Genomic DNA, 13,944 nt, shown 5'->3' on the forward strand with positions numbered 1-13,944 from the left:
CCAACTCTCTTAATCTGTATTCTGTAATATGAAGAACGGTTGCAGGAACTGGGCCTGGCTACTCTAGTGAAGAGAAGGACCAGGGGAGACCCAGACAGCATCTTCCAATGTTTGAGGGGCTGCCCCAGAGAGGAGGGGGATCAAGCTATTACCCAAAGCACCTGAAGGGCAGACGAGGACAATGGATGGAAACTGACCAAGGAGAGATTCAGCCTGGAAATAAGGAGGAATTTCCTGACAGTGAGAACAATCAACCCAGGGAAGAGAAGTTGCCTTCGGAAGTTGTGGGAGCTTCATCCCTGGAGGCCTTCAAGAAGAGACTGGACTGTCATTTGTCAGAAATGGAGTAGGGTCTCCTGCTTGAGCAGGGGCGGTTGGACTAGAAGACCTCCAAGGTCCCTTCCAGCTTCTATTCTGATTCTGGTTCCCCCAGCCTGCCTTCAGAGGCCTTCTCCTCCAGCAGGGCTCCTGTTATCACCTTCCCCAGTGAGGGTGGGGGGAGCTATCCCCAGGCCTGGCCGGCTGCTTCAGCTGGGCCCAAGAGATAGGCCAGGCCAAACACAGCCGTGCTCGGACCACCCCCACCCACGGCACACCCACGGCCCAAGGCTGGCAAGAGAGATAGCCCTGCCCCACCTCGGAAGCCGAGGAGGGGCTGATGGCCAGCAGGGCAGGGAGGGGGCCCAAGGCAGATTGAGCCCAGATTCAGGGGTGGGGAGCAGAGGTAGAATTGGGGCCTGGGGCTGGCTGGTGAGATCCCTGGTGGAATCAATCTCCCAGAGGGTCCTCCTGCCCCTGCCCCAAATGCCTCCCTGCCTAGAGACAGGAATCCCTCGTCTGAGGCAGATCAGGGGAGGCTGCTCGGAGCCCCCACTGGGAGCCCCATAATAGGGCCGTTTCTGGAGGGTTCAATCTAACCCACGGCTGTGAGCTGACGGCCTCCCCCACTCCCTGGGCCGCCCCCACCTGCTCCCGCTCTCCTCTTCCTCCAAGGGTCCCACCGGGTGCATAACACACATGCTGGCCACAGGAACAACGACCCTGTGGAGCAGGCTGAGCTCAGCTGACGGGGGAGCCGTAAGGGCTCTGCTGCTCTCTTAACCCCATGGCTCTGGAATGGGGGCTCCCCTGTCTGGGGGGGGGCTTCAGAAGAATCCACGCACCCTAATATCCCTCACAAACAGTGACAGCTGCCCGTCCACCTGCAGCCACAATTCAGCCCAAGATTTATGTCACTAAGCAAGGCCACGGTCAGTTTTGCCCCATTTTACGACTTGCCAGAGTTGTTAAGTGAATCCCTGTAGTTCGCATGGTTGTTAAGTGAATCTGGCTTACCCATGGAATCTGCGTGTCACAAAACGCATTGCATGACCATGGGACACACTGCGACCGTCATAAAGACGAGTCAGTTGCCAAGCGTGACCCTGTGGGGATGCTGCAAAGGTGTGGAAAAGGATCGTGTCCAGCGGCCCAACAGGGGGAAACTCTTGTGAGGATTTCCTGGGCATCCTTCAGAGGGAAACTGCGGCCCATCTCAGCAAAGCCTTCCCCAGCTGCGCCCCCTCCCATTCCTCAAAGGGAGAATTGGGGAGGGGTTTCTCGGTCGCTGAGGGGGGTGCCTGCTCACGGCTGCCTGTCGCCCCCCCCCCCCTCGCTGCGGAAGCCAGAGGCAGGACTCTCCCTCCCCTGGCAAACGTTGAAGAATCCGCTCTGGAAAAGAGTTTGGTGGGGGCAGCTAAGAATCCCCCCCCCCCGGTCCCCGTCCAGCCCCCGCTCTGCCCCCTTATGATGGGGCAGAAATGAAGCTTGTGCCTCTAAATGTGGGGCGGGCTCTACATCAGCGCTTCTCAGACTTGGCAACCTCGAGGGCTGCCGACTTCAACTCACGGCCTGGACTCCCCTTGCCAAGACTCGCCCATTGTAGCCCCCTGCCCCAGTTGAGGGAAGAGCGCCGCCCCGCCAGCCTCCGGGTCCCCGTCCGCAAAGCGCCCGCCTCTCTCTGCCGGGCTGGCGGCGGGGCTCTTCCCGGCCGGGGAGGGCTCCATTGCCAGGAAAAGTCCCCCGCCGTATCCCCCCCCCCCCCCAGGCCAGCAGCCTCCCCGGACGGTCTCCCAGAAGCGGAGCTGGGGGCCGTCGGGCAGAGGGGCAGCTCGCTCCTCAGCCCATGGAGCCTCGGGGCGGCCTGCCTGCCTGCCTGCCTGCCTGCCTGCCTGCGAGGGGCCTTAGACCCGCGCTCGGAGTTGACGGCCCCGCCGACAGAGCCGGCCCGGGAGAGGCGCAGCAGTCTCCAAGGGCGCCCCGGACACGAGCCCAGCCGCCGAACTGCGCCCGCGGAGCGACCGGAGAGCTGCCCTGGGCGTGAGGCGAGGGGCAGGAAGGCTCCTTCCTCTTTGGTCTTAGCTGCCCCGCGACGGCTCTGAGCCTGGCCGAGCTCCAGGGTGTGGGAGCGCCCGCAGCGCCCCTGCGCCCGGGGAGCTGGAGCGCGGCGGGGAAGAGCGCCCGCTGCGCACCCTCCCCAGCAGAGAGAGGGAGGGAGCGGGGGGAGATAAGCGGCTGCGGGCAGAGAGGCGCCGGGTGCGGGCGAGGCCGATCCGGGTGGGCGGGGCCGCCGGGCGCAGGGGATAAAAGTCCTCCCCGCGGTCCGGGCTCAGCTCCCTCCGTCCTTCTCGCGAACAGCCTCTCGAGCCTCTCCCTCCTCCAGCCGCCAGCATGGTTCACTGGACCGCCGAAGAGAAGCAGCTGATCACCTCCCTCTGGAGCAAGGTGGACGTGGCCGAAATCGGCGGCGCCACCCTGGCCAAGTAAGAGCGCCGGGCCGCGCCGGGTGTGGGGGGCGGAGGGCAGGCCCCGCGGGGACCCCCGTGCCCATCTCCTCCTCCTCCTCCTCCCTCTCTCCCGGCAGGCTGCTGGTGGTGTACCCCTGGACCCAGCGGTTCTTCGCCCACTTCGGGAACCTCTCCGGCGCCAGCGCCATCTGCGGCAACCCCCAGGTCAAGGCCCACGGGAAGAAGGTGCTTGTCGCCTTCGCGGAGGCCATCAAGCACCTGGACAACGTCAAGGAGACCTTCGCCAAGCTGAGCGAGCTGCACTGCGATAAGCTGCACGTGGACCCCGAGAACTTCAAGGTGAGGCGGTACCCCTCCCTCCCTCCCTCCCTCCCTCCGGGGCTGGGCAGGGGGGCCTTTTCCGCCCCCCCCCCCGTCCTACCTGAGAGCTCCGGAGGTGGCTGGTGCTGAAAGGATAGCAACGGAGTCCTGTGTTTCAGCAGGAAGGAGCCAAAGGGGAGGGACAGGTGTCCAGACACAGGGCTGGCCCGGGACAGGTGGACAATTGACCCCGCTTCCTGGCCTTTTGGGGGTGGGGGGGAATGTCAGGGCAGGGGGGGGGGCGACAGAGACACCAGCAAAGGCTCCTCTTGCAGCAGCCTTTAGTATCCCTCCCTTCTCTTCCAGCTTCTGGGCAACATCCTCATTATCGTCCTGGCCGGCCACCATGGAAAAGAGTTCACCCCCTGCTGCCACGCTGCCTTCCAGAAGCTGACCGGTGTGGTGGCCCACGCCTTGTCCCACCGGTACCACTAGACCTCTGGCTGGGCAATAGCAGCCGCCTGCCCCCCTCGCCACATCCGGAGCCCCTCCTAGCCCACCGATGATGCAATAAAAGTCCTCTTCAGAACAAGCCGAGTGGGGTTTTTTCTGGTCCTGGAAGGGAGAATGGAGGGGGTGGGGTGGGTGGGAGTCCTGCTGGGTCACCCCACTCCTCACCCCGACGAAGCACAGCAGAGGGCCAGAGGGGGCGGAAAATAGGGTTTGGTTGGGGTGAAGTCGGGCCGTTTGTCAGCCTGCTCGGAGGGAGCCATCCTCCCTTTGCTGGGGGTGGGGGGGCTGTCTCTAGCGCCCCCACCCTCTTCCCTCTCAGGATTGGTTGGTAAGGAAATAGGAAACTGGGGTGGGGGTGTTGGGGGAAGGCTTATTCAGAAGCCAATCATCTTTCACACACAAACCTCACTCGGTCCCTGAATTAACTTTTGCAAGGGGGGGGGGAGAAGCGCACAATACATTGACACAACCTGCTAAGTTTTCATTGCCCCCCCCTTTCACCTCCCAATATTCACCAGATGCAGCTCCTGCGTGCCTGGGTGACCCCCTTCAGGACAAGCTCTGAAGAGGCTGGCACAAGAGCTGCGGGGGGGGGGGGGGCTGGGAGGGGGGAGATCAGGCTTCTTAGCCGCCCTGCCCTGCCCATGTCCAGCAGGTAAATAAGCAGGTCGCCATTCCTGAAATGGGCCCCAGACACCCTCAAAGTAGATGGGTGGGGTTGGGACTTCCCGGTTGACCATGGGGGCCACAGACAAGGACCCTCCAATTCTGTGCTGGTGCCGATCATTACAACACAACAAGTTTGTTATCCTGCACAGAGCAGGGAGGCAAAACATTCTTCCAGGCTTTCTATTAAGTCAGGGACAAAACACACACACACACACACACACACACACAGAGTGAATGGTGGCCAGAAGGCTGCTGGGTGCTTCACATGGCCTGGAAGTCCCAAGAGCTAGGGAGCGAGAGAGCTAGAGAGAGAGAGCTTGAGAGAGAGAGAGAAAGAGAGATTGACCCAGAAGATGGAGAGAGACATTTGGAGATGGAACTGGAGATCCCACGGCTGGTTCTGCCAGCGTCTCCTAGAGAGCCTCTCTTCCTCAGGCTCCTTAATGCTTTCCAAGGTGGCAGAGCACAGGAAAATTTCCTTAAAATTCAGGTAGATATCCAGAGATGCAGCAGCTGCCTTGAAAGTAGCTCCTGTTGAACTGCCTTACACAGCCAAAGACCAGAAAATGTTTTGCATCAGGCCATAAAATATATTACAATCATCTTTATGCCATAAAATATTTTATAGAATTTGCCAAATTTCAGTCCCACCGAAATCGTGAGTCCTGGAATGTAGATGCATTCTTTAAGTTAGCCCGTTTGGGGTGGGCTGCCTCCAGAATTTATGCCCTCTGAAGCCCCGTTTTGCCCAGTAGAAGCTCCCACAAACACGAGAGAGTTTTAGTGCCAGATCAATAAGACTGAAATAGGTGTAAACTTACTAGTAACAGGAGGACTGTAGAAGAAATAGGAAGAAAATAGCAATAGCAATAGCAGTTAGTCTTATATACCGCTTCATAGGGCTTTCAGCCCTCTCTAAGCGGTTTACAGAGTCAGCACATCGCCCCCCCCCCAGTCTGGGTCCTCATTTCACCCACCTCGGAAGGATGGAAGGCTGAGTCAACCTTGAGCCGGTGAGATTTGAACCGCTGAACTGCAGATAACAGTCAGCTGAAGTAGCCTGCAGTGCTGCATTTAACCACTGCGCCACCTCGGCTCAGAAGCAAGTACAGAATTAGCATTAATTTAGAAATAAGGACTAGGAACTCCATTTTCTCCAATTAATGAGTTTTTTGTGGGAACAGTCTTTGAGTCTGTGACCTGATTCAGAAAATCCCTAACAATCCCAAAATCACCTCCGTGGCTCCCAGGGAGACCACAGGCAGAAACGCCTTGAGTTGGCTGTGGCCTTGAATCCTGGACGGCCCTTCTCAGGCCCATCCTGTGGAGGGAGTGGGTGACTCTGTGCCCGGTCTCCTTGGTCTTCCCTCTGTCCACAAGGGGGTTGAGCACCGGAGGCATCAGAAGGTGGAGGTTGGTCAGGACAAGAGTGCTGTTGGAGCCATGGGCCCCCTGAAACCTGTGGGAGATGGACAGGCCAATGAAGGGGACAAAGAAGAGGAAGACAGCAGAGAGGTGGGAGAAGCAGGTGCCCGGGGCCTTCAGGTGAGCCTCCTGGGATAGGCGGAGGGAGGGCCGTCTTCAGGATGAAGGCGCAGGGAAGGGAGATGAGGAGTGAATCCAGCCCAATGGCCAAAAGGATGACCACCAGCCCATAGATAATATTGACTTTGGTGCTGGCACAGGGCAGCTTCATGACATCCCCGTGCAGGCAGTAGGGATGAGAGAGGATCTGCAAAAGGGCAGCCTCTTAAGGAAAGCGGAGAAGGGGGCCATCAAGGCTGCCCCACGGATTGCTGCCCCCAGGCCTCCCTTAGATATCCTGGGCCCAGCGAGGATGTAAGCGTGGCTCAGTGGGTGGCAGATGGCAACGTAGAGGTCAAAAGTCATGGCCAACAAGAGGGACAACTCCATTCCCGATAAGCTGTGGATGCAGAACATCTGGAGCAGGCAGGCGTCGAAAGCGATGCTGGTGGAGTTGAGCCCAGTGTTGGCCACCATCTTGGGCACCATTGCGAGGGAGAGCAGGATGTCGTCGGCTGCCAGCACGGGGAGGAAAAGATACATGGGTTGGTGGAGGCTTCGCTCAACACCCACGTTGTAGACAATGGCACCGTTCCCAAGGAGAGCCAGAGCGAGCAGGAGGCCCAGCAGAAGAGCCAGCCAGAAGTGGGACTCTTCTAAACCAGGGAAACCAACCAAGATAAAGACCGAAGCAGAACAGTTGCCCCGATGGAGAGACGAGATGCTCCGTGGGCCCTTCTCGGTCAGGCTGAAGAAGCGGCAGATGGAAACCTATCAAGGAGAGACCCGACCTACAACGGAGAAGGAATTTCCTGACCATCAGTGGAACCTCCAGGAGTTGTGGGTCCTCCAGCACTGGAGGCTTCTAAGAAGAGGCTGGACAGCCACTTGCCAGGACTGGTCTAGGCTCTCCTGCTTGAACAGGGGGCTGGACTGGAAGACCTCCAAGGTCCCTTCTAGCTGCCAGCCTTCTGTGAAGTCACCCCTTCCACAATGCCCGGCCTCTGCTGCACTTGGACTCTCGTGCCGCTCAGCCTCGGGGACGGCTGTCGGGCGTCTAGCTTTCCTTCAGAAATCCCCCTGGCGAAGGATTAATCAGGCAGCCCCCTGTGGGAGCACCAGAGTCGGTGCCTATTGGGATTGGCTCCTAGGAGGCAAAGTTGTGTCATTCCAGGCGGTGCTGGTGGGCCCCCTTCCTCCCCACCCCCGTGCCTGGAAAGAGCAGAGAGTCACCTGTTTCAGGTGTAGAAGAGGGAGCTCCCCTGGGAAGGCAGGGCAGAGCAGGCCTTCTTCCTAGATGAGCCTCTCAGCAAATCGCCAGCCACCCCTCGTGCCACAGGCTGGGTTGGGGAGGGGGGAGAAGGGGCTCGCACAGTCTCGCACCCTCCCATCTTGCCCAGATTGGTCATCATCTGTGCGGAATTTAAAATTTTCATGTATTTTAAATACATTTTTTAAACACACCACTGAAAATTTTCTTTCAAGTCCATCCAGCCCTTAACTTTCCACAATTCGCATTCTAGCCTCCCTTTTCCTCTTTTCTAAAATTTAAAGCTTTTCTTTTAAGAGCCAAGGTGGCGCAGTGGTTAAATGCAGCACTGCAGGCTACTGCTAGATCAGCAGGTCAGCGGTTCAAATCTCACCGGCTCAGGGTTGACTCAGCCTTCCATCCTTCCGAGGTGGGTAAAATGAGGACCCAGATTGTTGTTGGGGGCGATATGCTGACTCTCTGTAAACCGCTTAGAGAGGCCTGATAGGCCTATGAAGCGGTATATAAGTCTACTGCTATTTTTCTTTCTTCTGAAACTGCCCTGGAGCTTCTTTCACTCAGGGTAGAAGGAGATGCTCCTGTGTAGTAAAACTTGTCATGAGGAAGGTTCTTAAACTCCAGAAAATCAATAATAAGCAATTTACTGAGCAGTTTATAAGCCACACTCCTCTTAGCCTTTCCCAAAGCCCTCAAAACCTGGCTACCGTCCACTGGTTAATTGTTCTTACTGTTAGGAAGTTTCTCTTTAATTCGTTTTTGGAGGGCTGCCACATAGAGGGGGGGGGGGTCACCCTATTCTCCAAAGCACATGAAGGCCGGACAAGAAACCATGGATGGGAACTCATCAAGGAGAGAAGCAACCTGGAATTCAGGAGAAACTTCCTAACAGTGAGGACAATTAACCCGTGGAACAGAAGTTGCCTTCAGGCGTTGTGGGTCCTTCATCACTGGAGGTTTTGAAGACTGGACAGCCACCTATCTGAAATGATCGAGGGTCTCCTGCTTGAGCGCGGGGTCAGACTAGAAGACCTCCAAGGTCCCTTCCAGTTTAGCCTCCAGCCTCCTGATCATCTTTGTTGCTCTTCTCTGACCTCTTGATGGACCCTCAACATCTTTTTTGTATTATTGTGGTGACCAAAACTGGATGCAGGATTTCAAGTGTGGCCTTACGGTATAAAATGGCACCAACCCTTCACATGAGCTTCATACTTTCTTTCTGTTGATGCAGCCTAGGATTGTCTGGGCTTTTTCTGGTAGCTGCAGCACAGCCCTTATTTAAGTGATTGTCCACTAGGACTCCAATATCCCTCTCAGAGTTACTGCTGTTGATTTAGAGCCACCTATTTTGTATCTTGTGCATTTGGTTTTTCTTGCCTAAGTGTAAAACCTTCCTTTTCTCATCAATAATACAATAACACAATTCAAACGCAAAAATACTCGGGCAAACAATAGATACAAACTCAAGGTCAACCGCTCCAAACTCAGTGGCAAAAAACACGACTTCAGCCACAGGGTGGCCAAAGCCTGGAATGCTCGACCTGACTCTGTTGTTACACCCTCCAACCCCCATAACCTTAACCTCAAACTGCCTACCGTGGACTCACCCCATTCCCAAGAGGTCTCTAAGGGGGCGTGCATAAGCGCACCAGCGTGCCTTCCGTCCAGCGCAGGAGAACCTTCCAGGTAAGAACAACCGGAGGCTGGCCAGATTCTGGGTCCCAGGTGAGTTGTGCTGGCAGATCTCGCGCCATCAGCTCCCAATGGTCGGGATGCACCGAGCAGTCCCAGCTGTTGTCCCCGGGCAACTCAGGGGCAGGTCCTGGCCTGGGGGAGGCTTCCCCCGAGGAGCCCCTCTTGTCTCCTCTAAAGGGAGGCAGGCTGCTCTGCCTCTGAGCAAGGCTGTTTGGGGCAGGGGAGGCTTCTGGCGATGAAGTAGCTCTGCAGGATACACGGGAGAGGTAAGAAGGAGGGTGAGGTTGCAGGGAAGACGCGTCTCACAGGAATCCTCCTCTCCACATGGCTCAGTGAGCTCTTCCTCCCTTTCCTTTGGCCAGCTCAGAATTCAGGGCTTGGTCAGCCTGGCCACCCTCCAATGCCTCTCAGAGAAGGCAGAGGAGGAGATGGAGGGCTTCTCCTGAGCAATTTGCATGGGGACGAGTTGGTCACTGAAGAAACAGCCTCAAAACTCCGTCCTGGTGGGGAAGCGTCTGTGTGTGTGTGTGTGTGTGTGTGTGTGTGTAAGAGAGAGAGAGAGAGAGAGAGAGAGAGAGAGAGAGAGAGAGAGAGATGCAAGTGACTTGTGCTGTCAGTGTTGGTGGGAATGTTGTTTTCTCCTTGATGGTCCCTTGATTAGGCTGTTGTTCACTGAACTGGTAGCTCTATGAATGGGGTATGTGATTTGCTGCTTGGTGTTCCTCTCTGCTTACCCGGGTAGTGATTGCTGGCTAAGTGGCACTTTGGCCTTTCTGTTTCCTTTTTTTTGTATTAATTTTTATTTTAAACACATAAGCCCATCAACAGAAACAAACACATGACTTAAAAACAACATAGGGACAATAAGTTCCATCGTATATCGTACCGCAGTTCCGAATCGGTTTCTTTGCAGTTAGTGTTTTCCCTTCTATACGTTTCTATCTTGCGTTCGTAATCTCCTTATTCGTTATCCATGTACAATTCTTTATTTATTTGTACTTAGCTACTTATGACCAAATATTATTTACCTATATTGTGCTTTATATTTTTACTGTCATTTGTTCTCTTACATACAGTTCTAGGTATACATTCACATAGTTATTCTTTTTCTTTGCCATTCTTATATTATTATTATTCCATTTAAGAGGTTATAAAGTATAGTTTGGAATGCTTTGTTTACCATCCTTCGCACCTGCTATGACACCACCTTATTTTCTTTCTTTTATTTTCTCCCTCCCTTCCTTCTCTACTTCCTTCCTTCCTCCTCTCCTTCCCCTTCTTCCTTCCCTTACCTCTCCCCTACCCCTACCCTCTTTCTTCTCCTTCCTACCCTCTCTCCTTCTCTATCTCTCTCTTCCACCCACCTCTCCTTACCTCTTTCTTCTTCCCCTACCTCTCCTCCACATTTCTTCTTCCTCTCCTACTATCTCTCCTTCTCTTTCTCTCTCTTCCACCCTCCCCTCCTTTCCGTTCCTTCGTCCCTCCATTCTCTACTTCCTTCCTCCCCTCCTTTCCTTCCTTCTTCCCTTCCTTTCTTTTTCTATTGTTACAGGTGTCTCTTTCAACTCCCAGTTTATGTTTTCTTGGGAATGGTATTTCCACAAGCCCATTTTTGTTTCATATCATTTCCTCTTTTCTCTATCAATCTCCAGTCTATATATGCCAGCTATTGTCATGATTCGATTTCATCAATCATGACCCCCTTGTTTTACTCATCACTATTATTTTTGAGTGTTGTTCTATTCTTTCATTGCTTTTTATTTCTTTGCTCCATCCATCTATACCAATTATCCCATATCTGGTAGAATTCTGATTCTTCCTTTCCTTGTATTTCTTTCGTTAATTTATCCAATTCGGCACTGTCCATAATTTTCCTTATTATTTCATCTTCATTTGGGGTTAGTTTGTTTTTCCACTTCTGGGCAAAAGCGATCCTTGCTGCTGTAAGTATATGTAGTATTAGATATTGTATTTCTTTTTTGTATTTCACCGACATAATTCCTAGTAGATAAACTTCAGGTTTCCAATCTAATTTAACTCTTGTTATTTCCTCCAGCCAATATTTGATCTTTTCCCAGAATTTCTTTGCCTCTACACAGGTCCACCATAAATGATAATACGTTCCATGTACCGAATCACATTTCCAGCATTTTGGGGAGGTGTTTGTTGAAATTTTAGCCAACCTTGATGGTGCCAGATGCCATCTATAAAGCATTTTGTACTGGTTTTCCTTGTATGAGACTGATTGTCATTCTTAAATTTATTCCCCAAAATTTTTCCCATTTGTCTAATTCAATGTTATAGCCAAAGTTCTGCGCCCATTTTATCATTTGTTCTTTCACAATTTCCTCTTCCATTTGATACTTCAGGAGGAATTTGTATATTTTCCCTATCATCTTTCTGTCCGGACTTTGAATAATTTTATCCAATTCGTGTGGTTCTGTTTCAATGCCATATATTTTAGTAGCTTTATTGTATTTAGTTTTAATTTGGAGATAAGTTAGCCAATCAACTTTCATATTCTGATCTGTCAATTCTTCAATTGTTTTTAAGTTTCCCTGTATGTCAATTAAGTCTCTGTATCTTAGGATTTTATTCCAATCTGTAAAATTTGGGTGTGTCGACCTTTCTGTTGGTGATAGCCAATTCGGGATTTTCACATAGTGGATTTTTTTAATTTTCCTTTTTAGCTTCTGACTTATGGTGCGTAGATGGTGTTTATCTCCATGTGCCTGTTGATGGCTGGTGTGTCTGAGTGGCAGGTCTCCAGGAATTCCCCGGCCCTTTCGGACTTGGCTTGGACTAGGAGGCTTCAGCTGTCTTCCAGTTGGAACGATGGTGAAGTCTGCCCATGTGTCCTGCAATCAAGGAGTTTTTATGAAGTCTTCCGACTGCTGGTGGCAGAAATCCTGAGCTTTTTAAAAAAATACCCTATTTTTCGGAGTATAGGATGCACCAAGGTTTTGAAGAGGCAATTTTTTTAAAAAAAGTAGGTAGGTACATAGAGGGATAGAGAGGGTGAAAAAGAGAGAGAAATACAGTAAGGAGGGAGGGAGGGAGAGAACAGTTAGGTAGGTAGATAGGTAGATAAAGGGATAGAGAGAGAAATAGAGATAGAGAGAAATACAGTAGGTAGGTAGGGAGAGAGAGTGTGTAAGTAGATAGGTACGTAGAGGGATAGAGAGAGAGAAATAGAAAGAGAGAGAGAGTAATAGGTAGGGAGAGGGAGAGAGTAGGTAGGTTGGTAGCTAGAGGGATAGAGAGAGAAATAGAGGGAGAGGGAGAGAAATACAGTAGATAGGGAGGGAGAGAGAGACAGTAGGTAGGTAGGTAGATGTTTCCAGGTGAATTTATCCATGTGCTGGAGAAGGAAATCACTGACAATCTGCAGCACCTTGTTTTTGCTGGCACAGCACTTGATCAAGGTAATTCTCATCAATCAGTTAAAGAGCTTTTCAAGAGGAAAAAAAAGTTTTTGCACGCTGCAAACCTCCCCAAAACGGCCTGTTTTTCGCAAAAACGGGCCCATTTTTTTAAAAAAAAGGCATGAATAGCTTTTGGGAGGCTTGCAGAGTGCCCCGTTTTTTGTCAAAAAAAATTGCATGCCTAGCTGGGGGGCAGGGGGGCATTTTTTTGCTCATTTCTGCCCTCCCCAGCCCCCAGGAGCTCTCTGAAAGCCTCCATAAGGGTATGCAGGGCCATTTTGGTGAAGGGGCGGGGCTTCGGGAGGCAAAAATGCTGTATTCGATGTATAAAACACACCCAGATTTTCAGCCTCTTTTTTTAAAAAGAATCATACTTCATTACATCTTGTAGAAAGCGTGTCGATTGGTTACAGATAACTTTCATGCATTTCTACCACAGTCATTAGTAATAGTTCATATTAGATTATACACTTTAAGTCAAAAATCTTACTATCAATATATCACAATTCTCATTTGATTACAATTATTTGAACATGCTTTTACCTCAAATCATTCAGACTTAAAGACACAACCACATAATGGAATTCATTAGCTATTTCAAAAAATCCTCCAATAACATTACACCTTTATGCCATCTTTTAAGTAAAAGTCAATAATAACATTTTAAGCCCCCCCCTTTTCCCACCCAACTCACTAACATTTATATCTAAGTTACTTTAGCCAATACCATAGCATGTATATATTGTTAAACAATGACCATTAACATTTCCTTGTTGTTATTATAATTGGCTAAAAATCATTTACTATTTATGCCCCATCTCCTCTCGTCAGCCCCCCCTCATCCCCAAAAAACCTTACACCTTTATAACAAGAGCTAAATGAACATTTGTTAATAAAATTTATAGGTCTTTTTCCCAAGTCACAATTTTTAATTTATATCCACCCCCTCCTCTCAAGGACAATCTGATACTCCCAAAAGCTATTCATGCCTTTTTTTTAAAAAACGGGCCCGTTTTTGCGAAAAACAGGCCGTTTGGGGAGGTTTGCAGCGTGCAAAAATGAAGTCCACCACATCCCTGTGTCCCAGGTGAGTGTCGCAGATTCCAATCTGAGCCGGTCCCTGGGCCCAAAGTTCTTCCTCCAAGTTTTTGGGCTCATGCTGGAGTCCATCCTGGGGGAGCTTCTGCCTCTCCACAATAGGCGCTCTGGGCTGTTCCACGGGTTTCGTTCATTGGTTCCTGGTTGTGTGTAGCTTTCAGTTGTTAATGAGAGCTTTGGTGACTGGCTATTGTTGATTGTTGTTTCCTTGTGCCATTGCACCCTCGACTCCTAAGTACCGGATAGGCTGGTGGTACATTAGCACTCCTGTTGACTGACAAGGGGCCCGTTTCCCAGCTTCAGTCATTTCCCTTGCTGTTTTTGTCTCTGCTCAGCCAACAATCTTAGCAACTGCAAAATTGAATGCATGGCCTTATTCATTGCAATAGGAAGCTACCAATGAGTATAAATATAATATAATGCGTAGAACAGCCCACTGTACCTATTCTGGAGAGACCAACGCTCCCAGAGGATGGACTCCAGCATGAGCCTGAAAGCTTGGAAGAATGAACTTTTGGTTCCGGTGACTGTCTCAGATTGGACCCTGCATCTGATGCTCAAGCGATGGTCCATCACCGATAATCGTAGCAGGTCATCTTGCCTTGCTTTGCCTCTCAGGCAGGACCAAAGCACCAGAAACACAGACTCCATGCTCATTGTTAATTTT

The 13,944-nt window shown here is 51.6% G+C and overlaps 2 protein-coding genes across 2 annotated transcripts; one reads left to right on the top strand and one right to left on the bottom strand.

The window, feature by feature from the left end:
• The first annotated feature begins 2,554 nt into the window (after positions 1 to 2,554).
• LOC116510063 (hemoglobin subunit beta-2) lies at positions 2,555 to 3,678 on the top strand. Its single transcript, XM_032219433.1, has 3 exons — positions 2,555 to 2,801; positions 2,903 to 3,125; positions 3,453 to 3,678. The coding sequence occupies exons 1-3, from the start codon at positions 2,710 to 2,712 to the stop codon at positions 3,579 to 3,581; spliced, it is 444 nt and encodes a 147-aa protein (XP_032075324.1). The 5' UTR covers positions 2,555 to 2,709; the 3' UTR covers positions 3,582 to 3,678.
• Positions 3,679 to 5,393: 1,715 nt separating this feature from the next.
• Positions 5,394 to 13,928, bottom strand: LOC116510194 (olfactory receptor 51E1-like). Its single transcript, XM_032219666.1, is given in 4 exon segments — positions 5,394 to 5,837; positions 5,839 to 5,999; positions 6,002 to 6,563; positions 13,854 to 13,928. Coding segments are annotated over 4 exon segments (1,242 nt in total).
• Between the last annotated feature and the right edge of the window lie 16 nt (positions 13,929 to 13,944).

The sequence above is a fragment of the Thamnophis elegans genome, chromosome 6, assembly GCF_009769535.1.
Source record: "Thamnophis elegans isolate rThaEle1 chromosome 6, rThaEle1.pri, whole genome shotgun sequence".
Taxonomy (NCBI): domain Eukaryota; kingdom Metazoa; phylum Chordata; class Lepidosauria; order Squamata; family Colubridae; genus Thamnophis; species Thamnophis elegans.

Coding starts and splice junctions, on each gene's coding strand:
- LOC116510063 (XM_032219433.1), top strand. CDS start 2,710: ATGGTTCACTGGACCGCCGAAGAGAAGCAGCTGATCACCTCCCTCTGG. Junction 2,802..2,902: donor GGCGGCGCCACCCTGGCCAA/GTAAGAGCGCCG, acceptor CTCTCCCGGCAG/GCTGCTGGTGGTGTACCCCT. Junction 3,126..3,452: donor TGGACCCCGAGAACTTCAAG/GTGAGGCGGTAC, acceptor CTTCTCTTCCAG/CTTCTGGGCAACATCCTCAT.